We start from the raw sequence: 27809 nt of genomic DNA on the forward strand, positions 1-27809 counted from the left end.
TTATCAAGCAAATAAATTTTAACTATACATCCAGCAATAATTCAACCAAGTTGGAAAGTTAAACCAATACTCATGTTACTCATCTACCTCTATCAGTTAAAAGAAACCATTAAAAACACAACTGTTTTTAATTTCTCATAAAAATAAAAATGTTAGAGTGGTCGCTAGAGGGTCAACCTACATCAACTTACTGACAAAATTATCAATTCTATAAATTTCAGCCTGACTGTATTTTACAGCAAGTTTTATATAAGGAATGCAATAAAACTTCTCACTAACTACACAAGTGTCTTCCAAAAATGATGCAGTTTCACAAAACTATGAACATTAATTTCATGAAACTTTCCAAAATGTTATTTCATTACAAAAAAAAAAAAAACTGTGCACTCAATACGGTAAACACACTCACTAAAAAAAAAGTAATTATGCATCCTCTGAACCAGGGTGTTTCTTTGTCTGCTAAATGAAAGGCAATAGTCAGAAAAAAGTACATTATGTAGTTATCTCTTAAAAACCACAGGAGGGCCAACAAAAGAGAAGGAAAAAGAATAATAAAACACTTAACAGTTGAGACTTGGAAACCTGGATTCTATCTGTTAGAGAAGGCAGCTGATAAATCAGGAATAATGACTAGACTGACTACTGAAGCTTCTATCACAATGTTTATTACAAATTTCATTTTCGCATAGGATCTTTGACAACTTCATATGTTTTTTAAATGTCTTCTGTTAAGTTTTCTCTCTTTTTTCATCTTTCATTGTACCCTGTTATCTCTCAAGCTGGGGCCATGAGACACTGTCCTGTTACCTTTTCCCCTGTTGCCAGACACTGTGTACATTGTGTGCCGTCCTGTGGGAGCCAGTTTTTTCTATCTGTAGCTGTATTAGTTCCATTATTGTAACATTTTACTTCTCTTATTTACCAAAATTGTATGTTAAATGATAACACCGCCTACGTTAGAATTGTGAGAAACCTTTCACTCCCTCCAAATGATAAGACCTATCATTCAGGAATGGACAATTCACCAATTTCATACTGAACAAACTATCAGTTTCTGGACTGGAGTATTTTGAGTTTATAATCATAGATATCATCAACCACATATACAATGCAAATGAGAAACCGCTGCAGACCCTTCCCTACAAGGGAAAACTCAAAAAGTCTTTTACCATGATGAGTGCACATAATTCCACATTCTTCTGATCATCAGGAAAGTTTCATCCTTTATTACTTTGTCGCCACGAAGTGAAAATTTATTTTTCTGCTACACTCATTAGAAACAAATTTTCCTTTCACTGCATACAATATTAAATTTGCTGATTTGACTCCAATGGAGATTACAGGAAGTACATAACACCAATACTTGCTTGTGACCAGCACATGAATCATGCATTTAAATATTTGAACAGGAAGTGTTTTTGAATGGGACCCAATTTTGAACTTTAAAAATGTCAGTGGTTACAAAATATTACTGTAAACTTTGATCTAAATATCTGCACAAAATTTATTTAGTTTCAAAAGAAAGCTACCAAAAACAAAACACAGACCACAACAGAACACTTTCATCAGAATGGAAGATAGTTTTATAACTGCCATGTCAATTTTCAAATATAAAAATGTGACCATATGAAATACTAAGCAATGGGCAACTTCTGACAACCTCAAAAATGTTTTTTTTTTAATTTACATAATACAACAGAAAACTTTTCTTATCTGAATGGCAAGAAGCACCTTTCTAAACACTTTGCCCTCAGTGTTTCAGTATAAATAATGATAGAGAAGAAATGTATCACCAAACAGTTCTGGATATAAATTATTATCTGCAACAAAAACAGAAAACTCTGTAAGTTACAGGCCTTCAGTCATTATAGCACATACAAGGCTACCTTACACATACAGTTGTCCCCACTCTAAAAAAAAATCACCACATATTCAAAAAGCTTTAAAAACTCTTTAAAGCTAACTTTATTCCATCATACTGCTCCAGAATTTTACCTCTGTATTTCATACTACTTGTCTTCTTGTACCACTCACATTTCAACATATCAGAATGTAATGTGTTACCTGCTAAAAAGATGGACTGATTATGCAGATGTAATGTAATATTAAGTTCTACTTAACAGATTGCAGAACACAGGCATAATCACTAAAGTGGTGGGCAGCTGTAGAGATAGGTATTGTGCATTCTGCAAAGAGAGGAAATTGCTCCAATATTCTTCTGTCAGTTTAGGCACCGTGAGAGCTGACTGTGCACTATACACATTGTTCTACAATGAACAGAATTATTAGAAATGTGAACGCATGCGCAGCATCCACAGAGATTTAATATATTTAAAGAATTTATTTTAGAATTAAAAATGTGAGCCTAAGGATATCAAAAATAATTGTTTAATGGATTTCACTGTGCAACCTGCTACAGCATTATGACATATGTATCCAATTGAATGAAATATATTTTTTGAAGGAAACTGCATTATTATGCAACCAAAAATGAATACTTTAGCTATTAATTTTTAATGCAGTTGCAGGGACAGTCATACAAAAGTCATATGCAGCAGTAATTAATTCTTACATACTTCACAGTAAGAAATCCACACCGTAGTCTTTGCTGTCTGAGATAGATGTCAGACTTTCAGCAAGATTTATAACAAAATGTTCCATAATAACATTCCTGCTCATTGCTCTGCGGTAATCTTCACCCTGCAGTTTTCTGCTTGTCTTATGTGAGCTGCCCATGCAAATGTTAAGGTGCTGCGTATTCCTCATTGTTGTTTTCCACAATGTGTGTTATTACCTGAGCCCATACCAGCTAGACTGGGTTGTAATGGCAATGGTATGGGGGTAATCTAACAGTGCCATTTCAATGCTGCTCTACAATTTCACATGTCAAACACTGCATGCAGACTTGTTGCACTGACATGAACCAGCAATTCTGCACTGGTATGCGACTATAACTATAAGGTATTGCATTAGATGACAACCATGCAATAGTATCTGCCTTTTGGAATTCGTAGTTGGAGCTTTGTTCAACTTTCATGTGTGGATGCATTATCCTCGACAATAACTGAATGCACAGGGATATTTTTCTTTACACCACCATTTGAAGAGACTGTCCAATTATGAATGGTTTTCTTCAGAGTTCTTAACCTTTGACACCTTAAAAATCAGGGTGAACAAAATCAGTTTCTGCTGATCAGACATGAAGCACTGTAATTCAATTAACCTTACCAACAGGAACTTTTAATCCACCATGTACTTATCACTCATCTTCTGGCACATATCCCTTGCACATGTTTGACTGATGATTTTGACATACATGCCAAATACTATGCACTGCATTATTTATTTATTTTTTTTTTTTTTTTTGCAGTACATCTGGGTCACTTAATTCTTTTTTGTGGTTGAGTTGCTTGCCTGGTGACAAAGACAGCTGAGTTGCAGGGTTGCATAGACATCTTACTTCACTAGATATTCTCTGAATGGTTCTAAAACCAATACCATACACTTCAGCTATCTGCTGTCACTGGTGCGACATCTTGTGCCGGTGTGGATTCAACAGAAGACTGTCTTAAAGTACTGATACACATGAAACACTGTTCCTCTTCACTTGTTTGTGCAGCACTGAGTGATCGCTTACCATCACTCATAATGAATGCTGTGAGCGCAAAATAATCACTCGGCACATAACATTATGAGTGAACAGTAAGTTTTACAAATACAGCATGAACAAAGACAAAAATGTCACTGATGTGCGATTAGATATCACTCATGTGGTACACTTCCGCATGGTTCTGTGCAGCCAACACTGACTGGCTTTCCAGCTGCTCTTCACTTTAGCAGCTCTGAAATCTTGTGTACACCACCTCTATGCCTGTGGCAGCTGCCATCTGCTAAGTAGAATTTCTGCAATCTATAGTTATTTCTTGTTTAATTTGCAGATGATATGTATTACAGTTTATTAACAGTCAAATATTAGACATTCACAAATACATGAAACTTAAACATGTAGACCATAATACTAAATTTTTCATTACGGCAAAACTAACTCTACAAAACCTACATATATTTAAAGGTGGAGCTTATTATTTTTGTTTTTAAATTGGTTTCCTTTTTCTCTGCTCTCATTCCAAATCAAAACAATAGCATCACACACTCTCAATAGGGGGTTTGAATCATTACATAATGTAATTTAATGACAAAAAACACGTTTTGAACCTAAATCTCTGAACACAACAAAGGTACATTGAAAACAAATTCACCAAAGGATTCATACAACACTGCACTTGAAAATTTTAAGTATTTTAAGAATGACAATGCAATAAAGGACAAAGAAAAGCTTACTTTTATCTACACTAAACAATAAAGACCAGAACATTCTCACCCAGAAATTATGAGAAGATACCTACACAATATCTAGCCTGGATGCTCAATCTCTTCATATTCTAACTTTTCAATTACTAAGTATCATCTTCAGATCAACCCTCCTGTAATATGTCCTTACTTTACATGTGAGCAAGTCTCAACACAATCTCCATGCAACCAAAAATGCCTCTAATTTTATGCTCACACTGTCTACGAGCCGATTTTCCATCTCACTACAGGACTGCAATTTTTGGGAATTATTTACATCACACAAACTTCTCAACACTGACATAACATACATGACCAATACCTGAACTATGAAAACACTTTACTAATTTCTTCATTCTGTGAAAGGGTTTCAATGCTTCATCATATCCTAACTAACAACTGAATATCAAGGTGCCCAATCAGTAACAATTACTGAATATTAACCTCTACAGAACAAAATAATCCAGTTTACTTATTTACATTAATATAATTTTTTATTCAACCTCATTGTGTAGGCATCATCAAAATATTTATCTCTACTTTAAATAACCAACTAGGGGACCTCATAAGGTAACAACTAACAACATTAAGAAAATGACATACACCAACCATCAGTTTTATTATTAAATTTTTTTAAGGTTACACTGGCAATTTGTCACCTGCAAAACCCATACAGTTGGTAGGACAGTTTAGACAATGATCAGAGAAAGGGATTCCAACTGTTTTCAGCCTATCTTAATTGGAAAAGATGAGAAATTGTGAAAAATTTCAATCTGACGGCTTGTATTTTATTGCAGCCCACGATCAAGTAACAGTATTTTACCTTGCTAATGTATATTTCTCAGTAGCTGTTCACACTAACCACTGTATTTGAGATACATTTCACACACACATACTACGAGTTCCTGGGTTAGAATATTCACACCATATTTATGGTGGAGCGTAACTTATTACCACCAGCCCCACTACTATGAAGCACTCAAACATAGAACCTTCCAGAAAACTCCACGATCTGCAATGAATATGTTATGTTTAATCCATATACAGGAATAAACGTGATTTGTCTCAGGATGAAACGTTTCCTTTTTGATCACTGTAACTGGGAAAGTAAGAGCAACAGCAGCACACTAATTTTTAGTGCATCAGGTGCAAAAATCAAAATTATTTAATTTCCTACAATGTCTTTATTTCTAAACAGTCAGAGAAGATAAACCTATGGGCAGATGTTACTTCAGGTGTGCCTAAGTTGAACATCAAGATACCAAATGTGTGTTGTCTCCATGGGTAGAACTCAACTGCCTTTGACACAGGGGGTTTGGGGTAAGTAAATGCACTACAAAATTCAGAATATGTCATAATCAATTTCAAGAATAATGTTTACTTATCAAGGACAAACATTGTTTGTCGAAGTCTTAAGTGATCATTGTAATTTATATACAAATGAACTGCCACAAGTAATTTTATTTACTATTATTTTTGCTCATCAGACATTGGCATCTTCAGGTATTCATTGCCCTGTTGGCAACACACAAAGTTTAAAGCTCTTCTGAGCACCACTGTCAACACAACTGCACTAAGCAAAAGTGTACACTAATGTGTTACCATTTGAGTAATAAATATTTAAAGGTGCTAATGTCAGATGAGCAAAACTAGAAATAAATAAATCACTGCTGTCATTTTATCTGTGCATTAAAAAGGTTTACATAACTTTAAGCACGTCTCATGTTGCCTTACAGAACAAATCAGACACAATGTTGCCTTACAGAACAAATCAGACACACAAATTTAAAATATGTATATATTACATTTAATGCAGTAGAGAACGTACCAAACCCAGCATTTTCTATCACAAGGAGCCAACACACATACTACTGTTCTCCTGATTAATGCAGCAGTAAAATTATTGTGCCCTGTCATTTTCTGACTTATGTCATGTACATACAGAATCTGGACTCCAAATTTCATTTGCCAGCTACCTCTCATATCAATTTTTGGTTTCCTTTTTTGTGTTCCCTTTCTGAAATATCTTCCCTTCCTTTTGTATTTTTTGTACTTCCTTTCATGGGACCAAAGGCAATATTTACTTAGCTGTGGAAGAGCAGGAGTTTGTGAAATCCCAGTTATTCTATTGCAGACATTAACATCTACACAGTGAAAAATTTAATTTGTGCCCAGCTTTTTAAATACAAAAACAGATCTAAATGGCTCCAAGAACTAATGTTTTAGATATCTATAGTCTCTTTCAGCTTCACACATGGCAATTTTCATATTACATGTTTTTGACATGCAAGACAAAAAATTAAGCAAGAATGGGTAAAAAAATTTGAAATGAATGAAACATTATGTTCACATCTAAAGCTTCAGCATAATAAATCAGTTATCAGAAATAAGGGAGCATCCATTACAAAACACCCATTATCCATAAATGGAGAAACAGAACGGAAAGTAGGGCACCACGTGTGCTGCCCCGTACAGATATAACACACAGAGGCGTGTTTCACGAGCAACAGCCAAAAGAGAAACTTTTTTAAATTATTTTCACAATCTATGAACTACTTGTCCCCAACAATGAGCAGCATGACCAGTAAAGGTTGAATTTTGCATCTGCTGTGTTCTATGAATATAGTTATACAAACCAAGTTTGGCTATTCAAGAGCTTTAAAATAAAATATCTAATATGGAACATGTTATGGTACAAAAGATGTCTACATGCTACAGGTGCCCAACGAAAAAAATTAAAAAGGCAAGGTAACAAATATTCGTCTTAGAGGAGTAAAATTTAACAAAACAATTTTAACAGATATTTATTCAAAGTTATTACATGTGGAATAAAAAGTGTGAGGCTAGCCCAAACAAGTAAAAACAAGACTGTAAAAGTTTTTGGAACAATTAGCTATAGTGTTTACGTATAATAGTCCATTTGTATATTACCAAACAAATGTATTTTACACATTTCACATTATTCAGTTGTATTTCATATTTACATACAAGCAAAAAGCTTAAATTGTTACAAAAATATGATTATTTTTTCAAAAACTGTTACTATCACAGATAAGCTGTGGGCTCTATCAATCTGTTTGTTCTTTGTAAAATTGTCACTTTAATTAAAAAAAAAAAAAAAAGTATTTCTAACTCCTTGTAGCTTAACAATTCAGCTACAACACAATGTTTCCTCATGCTGAGGAAATGTGTTCTCAAAACGAGAGAGGTAAATGAGAAAGGAGTGATTGAATCAAACTTCTGCGAGATGCCACATAAATAAAAATTAAATATAAGTTACAAACCAAATTCTGCTACGAACTTCACAACAGTCCAGCACACAAAACATTCAGCACTCACAAATAACAGATACCAGTGTCCAGAAAAACAGGCACAATATTAAAACACCTCTTCAGCACAATATTTAACTAGTTCAACATTGATAGCGATTACATCAGGAATTGTGCATATAACATACCTTCAAATGCATCATATGAATCAGACATGTCACTATCATATTCATCAATACCACTACCGAAGTCATACTCGTTGTCAGAGTCGATGAAATCATCATCACTGTAGTCTTCAAACATAGGGAGAAGATAATCGTCTACAAAATCGGGCCTAAGGTGGTCTGTGCAGTTGTTGTGGAAACTCAAGGCCACTGAGCTTGGAGGCTGGAGTGAGCCTTCTGATACAGAAGTTCCTACAAAACAGCAATGAAATACAATTTGATTTCTTAAGCAAGCAACAAAATTAACCTAACTTTCAATAACAACGACTAAACCAGGCTTTGGTACACATATTAAGAGCACATTTAGTATCAAATTTGCAATTCATTTTTCCCCAACAGAAAATCAACACATTTTATTCAACTTTATTACATTTTGAATTATATGTACATATATCACACAAAGTCCCTCTTTTCACGTAAAGGCTGACAATGTGTGGCGCCTCTGAAGACAGGCAACACTGAAAAATATCTGGTCACATGCCACAATGTGCTGAAGACAATCACCAATCAAAGCAATGACCACACACTGAAAATGCCCTCAAAAAATATTATAAAATTTCTACCTGATCCGAAGAGGTCTGCTAAGGTCTTACATAAGAAGTGACAACATTCAATAGGATTGTTAGTGCAGATATTATTGATTCACTTGTGGAATACACCAATCTGCATATCAGAAACTTAGTATCACAGAACATCTATTCTAGAGGGGAAAACATGAAGGAAACTTCTAGGGAAGAGATACATGCCCTCATTTGAATCCTTATATTGACTGGCTTGAAGGGTGGAAATAAAACAGATGTTTAGGAACTTTGGAGTAAAGATGGTACTGGTATGAAGATCATTAGAGCTTGCATGTCATACAGACTGTTCTTATTTCTCCTCAGAAGCGCGAGATTTGACGACAAATTGATGAACACAAAAACACGAGACAAACAAATTCGCAGCAATCAGGTCATATGTAGATAAATTTGTCACCGACTGTAAGGAAAGCTACGGTTTGGGAGAGTTTGTGACCGTGGAATAGATGCTGATACCTTTCAGAGGGAGATGTTCGTTTGTTCAGTACCTACCGAACAAACCAACAAAGTACGCAAGGTGTCAAACCGTTCCATATTGTGCATCGTCCGGCAGAACCGCTGCTGTGATCAAATCAGGATATTACTTTTGATAATTGGTATACCAGTTATCCACTGGCAGTCTCACTTTTGCACAGAAACTTCACATGCAGTGGAACTCTGAAGAAAAATAAAACTGAAATCCCTCCAGAATTCCTGTCTCTGAAATCCAGGAACATTTGGTCTTCACTGTTTGGATACCACGAAGATATCACACTGGTTGTTCTGCGTAGCACTATGCACAGTGAAGGCACAGTTGATGAGAATACCAATAAACCACACATTATCATGGACTACAACATGACGAAAGGAGGGGTTGACACAGTTGACCAAATGTGCAGTAAATATTCTGTTGCACGAGTAACAAGGAGGCGGATGATGGCTTTATTGTTCGCTTTACTAAACAACGCTGGTATCAATACCCAAATGCTGTTTCACTGCAACGCCAAAAACCCAAAAAACCAAGGAGGCTATTTTTGGAACAGTTGTCCCAACAACTTATGAAAGATCATTTAGTTACAAGATCCCACATTTCAATGCTTCCAAATTATCTCAAAATATTTTTGGCACCTTATAAACCGTAATAACCTCCAAACAAAGAAGAGTTGCTGCGTTGTGTGCAGAAGAAAAAACAATGTTGTAGCCAGTGTAAGATGTTTGTACGCAATAAACATTCCGTGCGTGCGCGCGCGCGTGTGCGTGTGTGTGTGTGTGTGTGTGTGCGCGCGCACGCATGTAGCACTGTGGATGAGGTAAAGGAACAGGATGAGTAAACACTTTATGTAGAAACAATACAGCCATGTTTAATAAAGAGAGTATAATCCAATAAATGATGTATGAGTAACATGTGCTGTATAATAAATGCAGGTCAAATGTGATTTAACTTTATCCCATGTGTTAGGAATGTATTGTTAAATGAAAAACTAGGATTCTTTAATTAGATTTTGTAACTGTATCTTTAGAAATAATGAAGGTCAACTATTAAAATTTATATTTCTATTAATTAAAAAACCAATTTTTTTCAGTAGCATGCATAATATGGTAGAACTTTTCACGTCCTGAATGAAAACGATGGCTGGTTGACAGAGTCAACCATGCGACCACTTGTGTTACAAAAATTGATGCAACCACTTGAGCGTTAAGAGCTCTGCCCGTGCTGTTGCAATTTTTTGTACCTTTTCATATAGCAATGTAATTTGCTATGCCCAATCTTCTCCGCTAATCTGCTGCTAGTACTATCTGTTCATACCTTCAAGACTAAGGGCATGTCTGTTTCAGAGCACTTAAGTTAATGGATAAGTTTCCTGTACACAAATAAAACAAATTGTTTCCAGAAAAACGAAGGCTAAGTGCATGACTACTTTATACTGATAAAAATAACTGTCTTGGAAATAGACAATTCACTGTTAAATTCACTCAACATGTGCTGCGTTTTCATTTTCTGATTTACATTCAAAATATATTCTTTAGCACATGGCGTAAGTACAAGTGTTGACGCATTAATTCATTGAGACACACAGCTCAAAATAAAGTGTACAAATACTGTTTATATGAATAAATGAGACACTGAAAGTAGTAAAGAAGTTTTGCTGTTTGGGGAACACAATAACTGATGATGGTCGAAGTAGAGAGAATATAAAATGTAGACTGGCAATCGCAAGGAAAGCGTTTCTGAAGAAGAGAAATTTGTTAACATCAAATTTAGATTTAAATGTCAGGAAGTCATTTCTGAAAGTATTTGTATGGAATGTAGCCATGTATGGAAGTGAAACGTGGACGATAAATAGTTTGGACAAGAAGAGAATAGCTTTTGAAATGTGGTGTTACAGATGAATGCTGAAGATTAGATGGGTAGATCACATAACTAATGAGGAGGTATTGAATAGAATTGGGGAAAAGAGACGTTTGTGGCACAACTTGACCAGAAGACAGGATCGGTTGGTAGGACATGTTCTGAGGCATCAAGGGATCACCAATTTAGTATTGGAGGGCAGCGTGGAGGGTAAAAATCTTAGGGGGAGACCAAGAGATGAATACACTAAGCAGATTCAGAAGGCTGTAAGTTGCAGTAGGTACTGGGAGATGAAGAAGCTTGCACAGGATAGAGTAGCATGGAGAGCTGCATCAAACCAGTCTCAGGACTGAAGACCACAACAACAACATGAATAAATGTCTCTCTTTGTAAAGGGTTTCAAACTGGCAAAGGTGAAGTCAGAAGCTTAGTTGGGTTTTGTTTCATGTATTTTCCTTTACAATTTTCTAATATTGCTTATGCTGTGCATTTGGCGTTAGTAAGCAAATTTCTTCCATGTGGTTAGTCATGAATCAGGGTACGAAAGATAATGGAAGGCTGTGTATTTCATCATCCTATTTAAAAGCTTATCAAAGTCTATCTTAAATTTTTAATATTTCCTGGTGCACCAAAATTACAGAACTGGCTGTAACAGTTACTACATAGTATCTGGTTTCTTAGAGACAGGTTTCAAGCAAACAGTTTGGTAGGGGGCGAGGTGCTGGCAGAAGTAAAGCTGTGAGAACAGGGCACAAGTCGTGATAGGGTAGCCAAGATGGTAAAGCAATTGCCTGAGAAAGGCAAAAGTCCCAAGTTAGAGACTCAGTCCAGCACACAGTTTTAATCTGCCATGAAGTTTCAGTTCACCTACGCTTTAAGCTTTCAAGTGCTTCCTTCCTGTAACATGTGAAAAAATGTATCCCAGTAAGTCAAAATTAGAGTCTGCTTTTGACAACTTTTCCCCATATGTTGAATATGTATCTACAAGTGCTTTGAGCACAAAACTTGACAGCCCTCAAGCTCAGCCTTATCTTGGGCTCAACTCTACCATAATCTAGATTTGTTCAACAAATTGCATTTCTTGCCTCACAATACCAATCAAGTATTTTTCTGCACAATAAGCAATGTGTCTACAACATTTGTTGTGTCTAAAACATGTTATGACACTATGATCAATTCTATCATGCAAAGGTGAGCAAACATACGTCATGAGGACTACTAATAATGTCTTCAGCAAACATAATTTCAATGAGTACATCAGACTCTTTGGCACAATTTACCATTTTTGCTTTCAACAACTTTCACTTTTAAAGTTCTACAATCTCAACAGTAGTAAGAATGTTTGCCATGGTGAAATATATGGCAATCAAAGCTTAAATAAGATTACATCTGGAAGATGTAATAGCCATCTCACATGGGGACCACAAGATGACCTGGTTTTTGTAATTTTTTATATTTATTGTACATTAAGTTCAGAACTCTTACACTTCTCTCTAAGCAGTTTGATGCAAAACACACACACACACATATTCAAGAAAATCTACTTTTAAGTTTTCCAACCATGTTTAATATGTTAAAATGAGGTTCATGTTTTCAATGAGTAGTGTGGTTTTGTGATGGAGTGCTTGCTTGCTTCCTTACTCACTGTGTGTGGAGTGTGGGTTTGATTCCAGGTGGAATAAAATTTTTAAACAAACATGCATGTTCTACAAGCATTTTCACAAAGACCAGAATACATAAAGCGGATGAGACTGGTCATTACTAGATTAGTCTCATTTTGATCATTTTACTTTTTTCCAGTTGTTACAACATTTAAACATAAAATTCATCTTTTATATGCTAATTAGCACATCTAATTGTCTTTTTATGAAAAATGGACACATTATAACTTTAAAGTCAATTTTCTCTAGTATTTTTTGGGAGTTGCATCAAACTGCTTTGGGAGAGGTGTATTTGAGTTGTGAACTTCATATATTTAAAAATTCCATATGGTCCGATTGTCAGTTCCATGTCAGCTGATCATTTTGTTTACTACAGATATATCAAATGATAATCCTGAAACAATCCATACGATTATGCTGCACAAAAAGACTACTCAAGCATAACTAGTTGTCTCTTCTGTCATTTCAAAATTGAGTTCATAAACATTACATTGTGAGCAGTGGTGAATATGTAGCAGTGCTCATCGACAACCAAAGATAATCCTGAAACAATCCATATGATTATGCTGCACAAAAAGACTACTCAAGCATAACTAGTTGTCTCTCTCTTCTGTCATTTCAAAATTGAGATCATAAATATTACATTGTGAGCAGTGATGAATATGTAGCAGCGCTCATCGACAACCAAAGATTTGATTTGGCAGGACTTCACACTGAATCTTCACTCAGGACATTCTGCCCACCATAAGTAATGACAGGTTTACACCACAAGAACGCAGTGTCATGATGCTAGAAACCATCAAATATGGTGTACAATAGCCATCTATAATTCAGCTAACGAGTGGAAGGTCCCACACAGCCAATCAATTTTGCTCATATGGCAGAACACTTGTATACAACCTAAAATGAAAGAGACTGGGCATTTTCCGGGCATTTTTCATCATCATATATGGGGTCTGGCAATGCATGTTATCCTAGAAATCTAGGATCCTTCTTACCTTTCTATTCCTTCCAACTTTGGTATAGAAAAAAGTGTATATGAAAGACTGTAGAATACATTTTGAAACTAAGGACAGGTTCTCTGCTGCCCAGCCATAAGCCTTCATCGCTACACCAGTGGCACTTTTGTTGAATACAGTTTACCTTATGGGTAAACAAGTGGCCGTCTCTACAGTTTCCTTCCTAGATTTCTAGGAAAATATTCATTTGTGGACCCTATACGTATGATGATCCCTCCGTGTTGAGTCTACTGCATGTTATTTTCAAGGAGGTTACGGGTAGATTTCTCGAAGACCAGAAGAGGGTGTTTGAGCCAAAATATCTTAATCTTTCATTCAATGTTGTACACAACGAACTTGCCATATATGAAGTGAATCGGTTGACTATCTGCGGCCTTCTCTTGTAAAAATGCACAGGAAGTAACACTGGAATGTCTTTCTATTGCCTCTCTGGAGATCAAACAAAATACGCCACACTGACCATCTACTATGTGAGAGCTGTAACATTGAGATTGGCAGGTCAGTGTGCTTTGATGCAGCAGTTATCAGCATTAATTAAAAATCTTTGTTAACATGACTCCAAAAATGTCATAAAAACATTGCCATCCTTGAGAATTTATCATCCTAGTTTTATTAAAAGGAAATTTCACTGAAGGAAACTAATAACTATGGTATAAAGGCTAGCCATTACTTGCTCTCACAAGACTAAATTTTAGTACTGCAAATAGACAATTAGAAAAAACTATCCAAGCTATGTGAACTGTGTGTTTCATCTTTGGGGAGGAGCGAGGAATAGACAGGAGAATGTTACAACGGAAGGGAATGTCACACTGTAGCATAAGTCAAGGAGAACTGATGACTCATCATGTGTCTCACAAAATTTATTAAATCAAGAACAACAATTACTGTGGGCCATAATCTAAGGAAACATAATAATTAATAAAATTCTGCTATTTTTCTGTGAATAAAGATGCAATCATTTTCAATTATACACAATTTAAAATAAGACTGATGGGCCTTGCATGTATGATTACTGTGACAAAATGCATGAATGGTTGTCATCAAGCAGCTCTTTTTATAAAAAAAGTGGCATAACTGTATGAACTTGTAGGCTGTAAGTAAATGCCCATTCAGGATGCAATTACCCATTGAAATAATTCGTTCAGTTGATTTCTAGGCTACCATAATCATGACAGCTAACAAGGCATCAAACTGCTTTCATATACAGGGTGAGCACAAAGTCTTACCCTAATTACAACAATTTATTACAGAATAACCATTTGACATAATAATTTACATTCAATGCTGTTACACAGGTTAGTGTTACTAGTTTTTTAAGACCTCTTACGTTAGTAAACCTCAACATGTCCTCCCTTGGTAGCTCTGAGAATGTCGAGGCGGTATTCCAGTTCCACCAGGATATTCGTAACGTGTTCTGCCACAGTAGCTTGTATTGATTCCACTTCCCTATACACAAATATCCCGCACGTCCAGGGCCTCGCTGCAATGGAGCACTTCCTTTCACACCAATCACCTGCCACCCTACCTAAATCCTCTTCCCTCATTACCTTAGCCAGCTTCATCCTAACTCACACCTTCTTCATTTTTGAAGACCAGACATACCAACAATTAAAGGGAACAGCCATGGGCACCAGGATGACCCACTCATACACCAACCTATTCATGGGTCTCTTAGCGGAAGCCTTCTTGGTCACCCAAGCCTGCCAACCCAAAGTTTGGTACAGATTTATTGATGACATCTTCATCACCTGGACTCACAGTGAAGAACAACTCCAGAATTTCCTCTCCAACCTCAACTCCTTTGGTTCCATCAGATTCACCTGGTCCTACTCCAAATCCCACGCCACTTTCCTCGACATTGATCTCCATCTGTCCAATGGCCAGCTTCACACACCCGTCCACATCAAACCCACAAAAAAGCAACAGTACCTGCATTACGACAGCTGCCACCCATTCCATATCACACAGTCCCTTCCCTACAGCTTAGGTCTTCGTGACAAACGAATCTGTTCCAGTCCTGAATCCCTGAACCATTACACCAACAACCTGAAAACAGCTTTCGCATCCCGCAACTACCCTCCCGACCTGGTACAGAAGCAAATAACCAGAGCCACTTCCTCATCACCTCAAACCCAGAACCTCCCACAGAAGAACCACAAAAGTGCCCCACTTGTGACAGGATACTTTCCGGGACTGGATCAGACTTTGAATGTGGCTTTCCAGCAGGGATACGACTTCCTCAAATCCTGCCCTGAAATGAGATCCATCCTTCATGAAATCCTCCCCACTCCACCAAGAGTGTCTTTCCGCCGTCCACCTAACCTTCGTAACCTCCTGGTTCATCCCTATGAAATCCCCAAACCACCTTCCTTACCCTCTGGCTCCTACCCTTGTAACCGCCCCCGGTGTAAAACCTGTCCCATGCACCCTCCCACCACCACCTACTCCAGTCCTGTAACCCGGAAGGTGTACACGATCAAAGGCAGAGCCACGTGTGAAAGCACCCACATGATCTACCAACTGACCTGCCTACACTGTGACGCATTCTATGTGGGAATGACCAGCAACAAACTGTCCATTCGCATGAATGGACACAGGCAGACAGTGTTTGTTGGTAATGAGGATCACCCTGTGGCTAAACATGCCTTGGTGCACGGCCAGCACATCTTGGCACAGTGTTACACCGTCCGGGTGATCTGGATACTTCCCACTGACACCGACCTATCCGAACTCCAGAGATGGGAACTTGCTCTTCAATATATCCTCTCTTCCCGTTACCCACCAGGCCTCAACCTCCGCTAATTTGAAATTGCCACCCCTCGTACATCACTTGTCACTCAAAATCTTTGCCTCTGTACTTCCGCCTTGACTAACATCTCTGCCCAAACTCTTTGCCCTTACGCGCGGGATACATGCGGACGTGCAACAGCAAGTTCCCTTGCCGGTCTAGGAATGGTAGAACGATGGGTTCGATGACGGTTTGGATGTACCGTGCACTATTCAGTGTCCCCTCGACGATCACCAGTGGTGTACGACCAGTGTAGGAGATCGCTCCCCACACCATGATGCCGGGTGTTGGCCCTGTGTGCCTCGGTCGTATGCAGTCCTGATTGTAGCGCTCACCTGCACGGCGCCAAACACGCATACGACCATCATTGGCACCAAGGCAGAAGCGACTCTCATCGCTGAAGACGACACGTCTCCATTCGTCCCTCCATTCACGCCTGTCGCGACACCACTGGAGGCGGGCTGCACGATGTTGGGGCGTGAGCGGAAGACGGCCTAACGGTGTGCGGGACCGTAGCCCAGCTTCATGGAGACGGTTGCGAATGGTCCTCGCCGATACCCCAGGAGCATCAGTGTCCCTAATTTGCTGCGAAGTGGCGGTGCGGTCCCCTACGGCACTGCGTAGGATCCTACGGTCTTGGCGTGCATCCGTGCGTCGCTGCGGTCCGGTCCCAGGTCGATGGGCACGTGCACCTTCCGCCGACCACTGGCGACAACATCGATGTACTGTGGAGACCTTACGCCCCACGTGTTGAGCAATTCGGCGGTACGTCCACCCGGCCTCCCGCATGCCCACTATACGCCCTCGCTCAAAGTCCGTCAACTGCACATACGGTTCACGTCCACGCTGTCGCGGCATGCTACCAGTGTTAAAGACTGCGATGGAGCTCCGTATGCCACGGCAAACTGGCTGACACTGACGGCGGCGGTGCACAAATGCTGCGCAGCTGGCGCCATTCGACGGCCAACACCGCGGGTCCTGGTGTGTCCGCTGTGCCGTGCGTGTGATCATTGCTTGTACAGCCCTCTCGCAGTGTCCGGAGCAAGTATGGTGGGTCTGACACACCGGTGTCAATGTGTTCTTTTTTCCATTTCCAGGAGTGTATATGTAATGTATAAAACTAATTGAAAACCACACGATATTATGGCACAAAAGAGTCTCAACAACTGACTGAAATTAACTAGGGACAGTGAAAAAAAAAAAAAAATTTATTTCCACTTTGAAAGCTTTAGCTCAACTTACTATTAGGCAATATTTGAGTTTCTTCAAAGTGCTGTGGCAAGAAATGTGACTCATGTCATATTTCTATTATTGTAAGTACTTCTGAATACTTGAGATTACATATACTATCCAAATGCAATAGCAGTTTCATATGGATATGAAAAACACACACACACACACACACACACACACACACACACACACACACACACACACACACACACTGAAACACAGGAAATACTAGTTAATATCTATTCCAAGTTAACACTCAAATTATTTTAACCCTTTCACTGCTCTAGACGTGTTAAAGCGCGTGCCTTTGTACCTGTCCCCGTGTGCTCTGAACGTATTTACGCGTGCCATCAGTCCTTCTACCTAGTACTCTGAATGTGTCTAAGCGTAGACACGTTCACAGTACAAGGTAGAAAGACTGGTGGCATGCAGAAACACGTTCAGAGCACACAGGGACAGGTACGAAGGCGCACGCGTTAACATGTCCAGAGCAGTTAAAGGCTTAACCATCATTTTTAGAAAACCTACATCATAAGCTCAGAGGTAGTCTAAATTCATAAAATAACACATAAGCACCAAAAGCTGATGTACTGTCGACATTTGATCTGTCTTACCTCCTACAATAATCTGAAGCGGAACTGAACTTTTACGTTGTGCCAGTGCACAACTAAGGCCTTTAGTGGTGACACACTGACAGCCACTTATATCAAGACACTCAAGTTTGTAACAAAGAGACAGTATACAAGCAGTGCCAATGTCTCCAAGGTAAGGGCTGCCACGCATCTGTAAAAAGAAGATGACCAAAACAAGTCAGTCAGTCAGTCAGTCAGTATTCTGACTATATGTTACCCAAAGATAACCATTTTTAACGGACACATGCATTTCTTCAATAAAACTACAAAAGTCAAACAGCACCAACCACAGTGAAATCAATTACCTTATGGATGGAAGAAATTAGCACAAAAATGCAAATCACCCCAATCACCACTTACACATTCACTTAACAGAAAGTCTAAAGGGCATAAAATGAGTATTTTGAACATGCAACTCGGGTAACATCTATTGTGTTATAAATATTAACTACTCCTTAGATGCACAAGAATCGGGGAATGAAACATAAGAGTAGGCTCCAGAGGGGAGAAAATATATTTGAGGATCCTGTCCTGGTACTGCACAGCCCTCAAATTGCCTTAAACAGTTATGAGAGTCATGGTTTGGGTGGATACATATCATATTCGGGTGTCAGATGCCTAAGACATGAATTGGTAAGTGACCACCAGGACACACTTCTGTGACAGTTATCCCATGTCAAATCTTGCATTTATCCAGAAAGAGAACCTATGTCACTAGTTTCAATTCCAGGTGACTTCTTGCCCATCTTCACACACCACCATAATGGAAAGGGTTCTGCTTTCAACACACACCAAGAAATAATTGTGTGCAGCTAGCTGCATATTACCTGGGTCCACAGTCCTCCCTTTTGCCTCCAGAAAGACAGCATGCAGTACTGTTCATTCTCCTTGGTGTGTCAATGGGCCTTAATTTATAGATAATGGTTGGCAGACAATGTTAACTGGATAGTCACTATGAGGCATACTAATTTGTAGGGCTATTTCCCATGCTGACAACCTTGTAACTATAAAGTTATAATGTGCACACAGTCTAAGCTTGAAATGACCGTTTTAAGAATACTGAACAGTGTACAAAATTTAATATATCAATTTTTGTTATTATTTCTGTAAATTAACGATGAACCATGAGCACTTGATATACATGTAACTGACTGCTTCAGAATGACCTTTGCCCATAAACAAATTTACAAGTGATAAAAGTTGGATCTGATATAACAAGGTACATTTTCAGCCACAACAATGCCTGAAGCTATCAGTCTCTTCATCTCAGTCTCTTTACTCATATATGCTTTGTCAGCTTTCTTGATGTGATTTAAGTTTCCACGTGTTATTATTATTATTCCAGCATTACAAACATTTATTGGAAATCTGAAGCACATGTTATTTGCAGCGACAAGTGATTTTTTTGGAGGATAGCTCGCATGAACTAATTATGCAAACTGGTTAACTTAAACTGCCTCTGAAAAAAATTCTGAAACAATTTACATATCAAGGTATGTACAAGGTCTAAATACCTCGATACAGGTGGACACAGGTGTGAGTGCATTTGTACTCTAGCTCAAAGCATTAACTCTAAAAACTGTGTACCTGTTGATTTCTGCTTTTCGGTCTGCAGTCTCCTTTACTCCCTTATTTATTTACATTCTAACTTAACAATCCTACTAAAATAAAATGTGATTCAGAAAACAAATTTCAACATAGGGCTTCACTGACTCCCTAAGACAGGCATCACAAACCATCATGATTAGGAAGCTACCTTAGCTGAAAGAGTGTTTAGGCCAGTTACTAGCAGAATGACAGGAGCAATTTGAAAATCTGATTGAGGTGGGGTGGAGGTGGGTAGGCATGGAGGCAGCTTGCATTTAACACAAAAAATTGAACAAGCCTCATATCCTCATTCACAGTATACACTACTGAACTAAACTGAGAATGCACCTTTTCTTTTACTTCCTATTAGAGGTGGCTGAACACAGCAATTTCCAGTACTTAGAGTATCGAGAAACATTAGAAATCTAAAAAATTAAATTTGAGAGATGCAACTGATGAGGATGCTATGGAATAGAAATTTTAATTGTATATTCTGAAAATGTGTAACCCTGCATGCAAATACAGTTCACAGTCTTAATATTTTAAGGAATCATTGACAATATGCACACACCTCCAACTTCTTGAGTGCTGGAAAACCTTCCTCTCTAAACTGCAGCATACATGAATCCGATTTCCCTGGCAGATAGCTCATGATCAAGATCTCCAGATTCTTCAGTGCCGAAAGGCATTCCATAATCAAAGCAATGTTGTTCAATGCACAGCAACCTATTTAAACATAGAAATGTTTTACTGGAGACACAAAAGTAATCTAGTGCACAAGCTTACATTTATATGTATCACATTTTACATTAACTGCACCTGATTTTGCTAAGAAATACCAACAAGAACAGCATTACAACATAATGGAAGTGGCTATCAGAACCCATGTCTAAACGCAGTTGATTCAGAACCAAGGAAAATAATTATGACAAAGCTGGCACCTGGTAATATGAAATAAAAGCACATATGTGGAATTATTTATTCAAGTTAACATCTTCACTAAGGGTCTAAAGTCTAATAACAGTGTTATGGAAAGAAAAAAAATAAAACTAATATGACAAACTGCCCTCTATATTATTCATACTTAGGTCAAGTTAATATGTCTGAGGCATACAAAATTTACATCTCAAGGAGAAAAGCAAGTGAGAGTGGGGTGGGCAGGTGATAGGAGATATTGCAATGAAAGGGATCGCAGCCTTATTCATTCTATTATATATAGAGCGCACATGCCAAATGACTGCTTTCATATATGCAACAATACTTCTCACAGGAAAGTTCTAAATGTGTGCTGTTTCACTGGATATTTGACATTTAAGTATGTGCCATTTTTAAGAGTTACTGCACAGGTATATCTGAAGGCTGTCTGAAACGAAATTTTTTGCATGCCTCTCAAAAATAGCTTCACATACAATGTAGGGATTGTGATTCTGAGGTGTGTTTTTTTTTATCAAGGTACATGTGCATGTGCATGCACACGCGTGTGTTTCTGTGGGGGAGTTGCTTACCGAACTTTTTACATGATGAAACCTGAGTCCCTTGCAAAGAGAAGTGGAAATCAAAGGATAAGCTAGAATATCAACACAAGACTGCAAGGCCACCCTTAGCTTACTATTATAGAATTTTAGACAAAGAATGAGTTTCCAAATGGCACTTGTGTGTACTACTTAAGAGGTAATTTAACATTCATATGTAAGTTTGAGAATAAGGCTCTAAAAACAATAACAGGTCCTACAAATCCAACAGTGCACTAACTCAGGAATATTTTTGAGATTCAAATGGCCACAAAGGGCACTAAAATCCCCATTCTACTTACCTCACTTGGAACGCAGCATTTTATTTTTTTTAACTCTAATATAAAAACAGCACACTTTTTAGATGTTTAATAAGTCGTGTTATAAGCTTTCTGTGATGGCATAATTTTGAGTTTGCTTTGGAAGCTAATAAAAGTAAATGGAGAAGTAAAAAAGCTCAGTGGAAAATGGTTTTGAGTTTACAATGGATTTTTCCAATAAGAGATTTTTTACAATACTAGGGTGTTAAATTTGCCATATAATTGCAAATGTCAGTGTACTGCACATTCTCATCTTCAATCATTTGCCTAAATAAGTTTCTACACTCCTGGAAATTGAAATAAGAACACCGTGAATTCATTGTCCCAGGAAGGGGAAACTTTATTGACACATTCCTGGGGTCAGATACATCACATGATCACACTGACAGAACCACAGGCACATAGACACAGGCAACAGAGCATGCACAATGTCGGCACTAGTACAGTGTATATCCACCTTTCGCAGCAATGCAGGCTGCTATTCTCCCATGGAGACGATCGTAGAGATGCTGGATGTTGTCCTGTGGAACGGCTTGCCATGCCATTTCCACCTGGCGCCTCAGTTGGACCAGCGTTCGTGCTGGACGTGCAGACCGCGTGAGACGACGCTTCATCCAGTCCCAAACATGCTCAATGGGGGACAGATCCGGAGATCTTGCTGGCCAGGGTAGTTGACTTACACCTTCTAGAGCACGTTGGGTGGCACGGGATACATGCGGACGTGCATTGTCCTGTTGGAACAGCAAGTTCCCTTGCCGGTCTAGGAATGGTAGAACGATGGGTTCGATGACGGTTTGGATGTACCGTGCACTATTCAGTGTCCCCTCGACGATCATCAGTGGTGTACGGCCAGTGTAGGAGATCGCTCCCCACACCATGATGCCGGGTGTTGGCCCTGTGTGCCTCGGTCGTATGCAGTCCTGATTGTGGCGCTCACCTGCACGGCGCCAAACACGCATACGACCATTATTGGCACCAAGGCAGAAGCGACTCTCATCGCTGAAGCCGACACGTCTCCATTCGTCCCTCCATTCACGCCTGTCGCGACACCACTGGAGGCGGGCTGCACGATGTTGGGGCGTGAGCGGAAGACGGCCTAACGGTGTGCGGGACCGTAGCCCAGCTTCATGGAAACGGTTGCGAATGGTCCTCGCCGATACCCCAGGAGCAACAGTGTCCCTAATTTGCTGGGAAGTGGCGGTGCGGTCCCCTACGGCACTGCGTAGGATCCTACGGTCTTGGCGTGCATCCGTGCGTCGCTGCGGTCCGGTCCCAGGTCGACGGGCACGTGCACCTTCCGCCGACCACTGGCGACAACATCGATGTACTGTGGAGACCTCACGCCCCACGTGTTGAGCAATTCGGCGGTACGTCCACCCGGCCTCCCGCATGCCCACTATACGCCCTCGCTCAAAGTCCGTCAACTGCACATACGGTTCACGTCCACGCTGTCGCGGCATGCTACCAGTGTTAAAGACTGCGATGGAGCTCCGTATGCCACGGCAAACTGGCTGACACTGACGGCGGCGGTGCACAAATGCTGCGCAGCTAGCGCCATTCGACGGCCAACACCGCGGTTCCTGGTGTGTCCGCTGTGCCGTGCGTGTGATCATTGCTTGTACAGCCCTCTCGCAGTGTCCGGAGCAAGTATGGTGGGTCTGACACACCGGTGTCAATGTGTTCTTTTTTCCATTTCCAGGAGTGTATAAAGGCAACTTCATTGAGATCAATGGGACAAAAATGGAAATCTATTTCAAGTTGTAATTAGTTGTTTCATAAAGGCTACACACAATGATAGTTACATGCAGCTATTGGGTCCCGTATAATAAAGCCTCTAAAACCAAGATAACTCATTGTAATGATGAAAGTCCCTGCATACAAAGGCATACCCCTGGACAATAGTAAGAGAGCTGCACAACACGAACAAGGGAGCAGAATCCGAAGTACTGTTCACATACACGATTTTCTAACTCCTTAACATAAAACCTCGAGTTATCTTGTTTTTATGCCTTCAGAGAAACTTCTGGTACTACATTTGTAGCCTGGGTGTCATTTTCTGGTTGAGGAGGTTGCCACTAGATATCGCCTTTACCTGGTGCAGCTTTGCATACTCTACAATGAAACGCACGTTTTTAGATGCTCTGCTACAATGCCGTTTAGACAATGCTTAAAAAAAGTATTACTACAGTGATCCTTTGTCCGACATTGAATTTAGCAGCAGTAAAGATGAAGGTGATTTTCTTAAAGAAAAAGTGACAATTCATCAGTTGAACAACAAGTGTTTACCAGAGGTACGTAATACAGCCACTGTGCCCCAGCCAGCTCTTTCAAGACTTGTATTCACAGGAAATCTTTGTGAAATACAAGATTAGACTTCATAGCTACACAGAAAGTAAAAAATGACTTCCAGTTTCAGGATTTTTGGTGAAAATCCAGTGCACAAGTGTTCTCTGGATTTTATTGTTGATTTTCAAAATTTTGCAACTCATTAATCAAAACTTTGAAAGCTGTCTTTATATGTCTACATGTAATTTCATTCATTAAAGGATTTTTCATAAATAAAAGAACCTATTATTTTTTGGAATATAATTTGAAAAAGTTAACAGGTTAGAACAGTGGTGTGTGTCTTCTTTACAGTCATTTAAACTGTACAATGTCTATTCTGTGTGTCCTAATGCTTCAGATGTCAGTGCATATTGTGGTAACAAACAGAGTAAAAACAGTACCACAAATAGCAACAAGACTATACCAGCAATCAGAAGTACAGTAAAATTCCACTTCTACACTTTTCAATGGATTGGGGGGGGGGGGGGGGGGGGATGTAAAATGTAGGAAATGACTAAGTTTTACAGATTATGTACAGGGGGGCCCCCTTTCATTTTTGTAGTTATGTATGATAAATGCCACTAACAGATAACAAAATACTCATCAGGGATTGTTTATTATTTAGTAAAGATTATCTGAATTTAGTGCCATGTTTAGCAGCTGACACGACATTTAGTGACACTTTAGCACAACAAGTCACACTAAAAAAACCCTAACCAAGCAGCCACTGTGTTGATTGACGTGCCTGCAAAGCTAAGGTGATGTAATTGGCAGTTTTAGTATTTATACTTGAAGCAAATGAAAAGTGCAGATCAAGTATACACTCCATTTTTAGATTTCTCCTGCAAAAGTGAAGTCAGCAGATGTACACAGTATCAGCCACTTATCTAACGGTTTTATAGTATGCGAAACATTTTAGAGTGCATTAAACATGGCACTACACTACAGATCAGTCAATCACTGCAGCCTTCATTTGACATTCACCAGCTTTGTCAGCTTGCAGCCAAATTTTCACCTTCAAATCAACAAACTGAGGTTATGCTGTATCCACAGCCAAGATTACAGGAAAGGATACAGTACGACAAGCATTTTAAGCACACATTCATAAAATATTAATAAATCATTGTTTTTATTATACTGACATTTAATTTGGATGGTCTATATGCGATGTGAACAAATGGGTTCAGTAGTTACTACTTTTTAGCAAAAAATGCAGAACTGTGGATTGACTGATTTTTTATGTGGTTTTCAAGTTCATAAACACAACTGAAAACTTTGCCATCAACATCTGCAGCTGAAATATATTTTTCACAGCTGCATTTACAACTCCAATTGAGGGAATCTTACTGTCCCCATCACTATCACTGTCGGCACTGTCAGCATTTTCTTATGTGTGAAAGTCTGCGTGTATGAAATCTTTAACCAGATGCTGCCACTTTTCCCATAATGAAGCAAGCAGTTTCTCAGCGACGTCATTAGCACTTCGTACTGGTGTGCAAACCACGTCCTTCATCTTTCCTGGCCTCGATCAAAGTTAATGCTTTCTGCACAATCTCCTTCCTGTAGGATGTTTTTAAGACTGGGATAATACCCAAATCCAAAGTTTAATTTGTGCAGTTTGCTGTCAAACTGATTGCACGTTACATAAACTTATATTTTTGGGATGTGCAGTTTAACAATCCACTAATGAGAGAATTATTCTGTTGGGAGTGCCTAGTCTTGCATCAACGCAATGTAACTGCTTCTCGAATAATTCCGACATCATCCGCCCTTCATTGCTGGCATTGTAGTTTGTTGGCAATGTTTTTATATTTTTAAAACAAGGTGGTTTTTTTCGATTTGCCAATCAAGAACAGTTTAAAGTTTTTTGGAACCATCCGAGTTTGTGCCTAACATTACTGTCACGCAAACTTTACTGTATTTAACTACATGGCAATTTTTGCCTTTGAAGGCAAGCGTTTTGTCTGACAGTATGCTGAAAGAGAGAGCCGTTTCATCAATGCTGAATATATCCTTCAGTTTATATTGTTTCATAAGTTCCTGTAACCTACCACTGCCATTCTGTGAACAGATTTTGTATCTACATCGTTTTCTTTATCACATTCAGTTTTATACACTACACTGTACTGCTTCTTAAATCCACCCACTAGATGCTATAAAGTTCTCGAACCCAAGAATACTAAATTTTCAGCACTCTGTCGCACATCACCAGATAGTTTACTGGGACGTTCGATGCACGTGCTGGCTGAAACCATTTGTTCTTAATTTCTTCTAGCTCCACACATTCTGAACAACTGGCGTATTTCATTTTTGGAATTTGGCACACTGTTGCTTGCACTTTCCAAAATAGGTTCTCTGTCTCTTTTTCATGACAATTGTTCAGTGTAGACACAGGTATTCCTATACTCTTTGCCAATGCAACCCGTATTCCATGGTGAGCAACTTTTCATGGAGTTTTTACCTTTTATTCCACAGAACAAGTTTTTCTGTCTCTTTTGGCAATACTGGCTTTTTCAGTATTAAAATTGTGACAGAAAACAACATGAAAGAAACAACTAATGACACATTTCAAGCACTTAAAATTACAAACATTACACACAAACCCTTGGCAAGCCAGTTGTCTAGAGTAGCCTTTTGGTTTTCGGAAGAGGCTTATCAGCGTTGTCAATCTTAGCTAGCAAATGACACTATGTACAGAGCGTATACAAACTATAAAGGAAATTACCGTATATGATCAAGTTACAAATGAGGGGACATGGATATCCTCTGCATATGATCATTATCACAGGGAGAAGTTAATGCCAAAACAACGTTGCTACAATAATAGAAGGATCCTATTTACTATAGCACACAGTACTGAAAGAAAATTGGTATTAACACGAAACAAATTAATGTTCCTCTGAAGTCCATACTTTCTTCCAACTTCTATCGTAACAGTTACTCCTCTCAGCCACTGCGGCTGAGTTTAGGTTGGCAGTAGCAGGCAGAATACAAATCGCGAATTGTTCTGACTTTTACCGATTTAGAACTGCTGAGTAGAGTGCCTTTGTGTTCAGAAAGTTAACACTGAAGCATTTGCACACACTACTTTAAGGCTAACAGTGCCTCCATCATTTTGTGCCAATCATGCCAGTTTTCCTCCACAAACTGTTTCATAAAATGTATATCATGGGGAAATTACTGATATGTTAACGTAAAAATGGGTGCGAATTAACACTGTTAACATACGCAATTTGAAAAGAGCAATAAAAAATGTCAAATGGTGGGAAAGCATTAATTCTAGGAATGTGAAAGTGGGGGTTGTACTTGAACTGCTTTGATTGATGTTGCCTACAGTACGCTTTTAACTGACTGGCTTGTATGTAGCAGCACAATTACTGATGGCTACAATACAAACATACAAGTAACTTGATAATAAGGGAGTTCATATCAAATTGAACGGAGGTCATGTCCAAAAGAACAGATATCACACATTCATATAACTGATCTGCCTAGATGGACAATGGATCCACAAGTACATCTGACGTCCTGCGCGAATCTCTTAGTAAAAAAAAAAAAGCATGGAGGAAATGGACAAAGACTGCAGACAGGTGACACACTGTGGGAGTGTGGGTCGGTTGTGAGAGTGCCAAGATAGTTCGCGCAGTTATGACACTGTCCTGGGTGGGGCAATGGTTAACACAACTGCCTAGTAAGCACAAGATCCTTGGTCCAGCACACATTTTCACATGTCACCACTGGTTTTGCACACAGTCCTGATGCAGCTAATATAAAGAATTCCTTCCCTTTCTCCCCCTCCAATTAAATTGTATATTTATTCTTCTGAAAGGATACATCTACAATTAATTACTAATCAGGAGAATAACACTGCAGTGACACAGTTTACTAGAGTTCCAATTCTTAAACTGCTTCTCCCTATTAATTTAAAGAAAATTTTAGAATATATGAATTCAAAACCTCAGACTTAAAATCCTGTCACACTG

At 38.9% G+C, this 27809-nt stretch overlaps 1 protein-coding gene across 5 annotated transcripts in view; it reads right to left on the bottom strand.

The window, feature by feature from the left end:
- Nucleotides 1–1580: 1580 nt before the first annotated feature.
- The window catches only part of LOC126198434 (F-box/LRR-repeat protein 7-like), a 93759-nt gene continuing 67530 nt past the window's right edge, over nucleotides 1581–27809 (bottom strand). For 3 of the 5 annotated variants that reach the window (XM_049934746.1, XM_049934748.1, XM_049934747.1), the window contains exons 9-12: nucleotides 20242–20396; nucleotides 18066–18234; nucleotides 7808–8035; nucleotides 1586–1820 (exon numbers count right to left, since the gene is read on the bottom strand). In XM_049934746.1, the coding sequence (XP_049790703.1) occupies nucleotides 1759–1820; nucleotides 7808–8035; nucleotides 18066–18234; nucleotides 20242–20396 (614 nt within the window). In that variant the 3' untranslated portion in view covers nucleotides 1586–1758. Of the gene's footprint in view, nucleotides 1821–7807; nucleotides 8036–18065; nucleotides 18235–20241; nucleotides 20397–27809 lie in introns of all 5 variants that reach the window. The other 2 variants (XM_049934744.1, XM_049934745.1) reach the window with 2 other exon arrangements.

This window comes from Schistocerca nitens, chromosome 8 (genome assembly GCF_023898315.1).
Source record: "Schistocerca nitens isolate TAMUIC-IGC-003100 chromosome 8, iqSchNite1.1, whole genome shotgun sequence".
Classification (NCBI taxonomy): Eukaryota; Metazoa; Arthropoda; class Insecta; order Orthoptera; family Acrididae; genus Schistocerca; species Schistocerca nitens.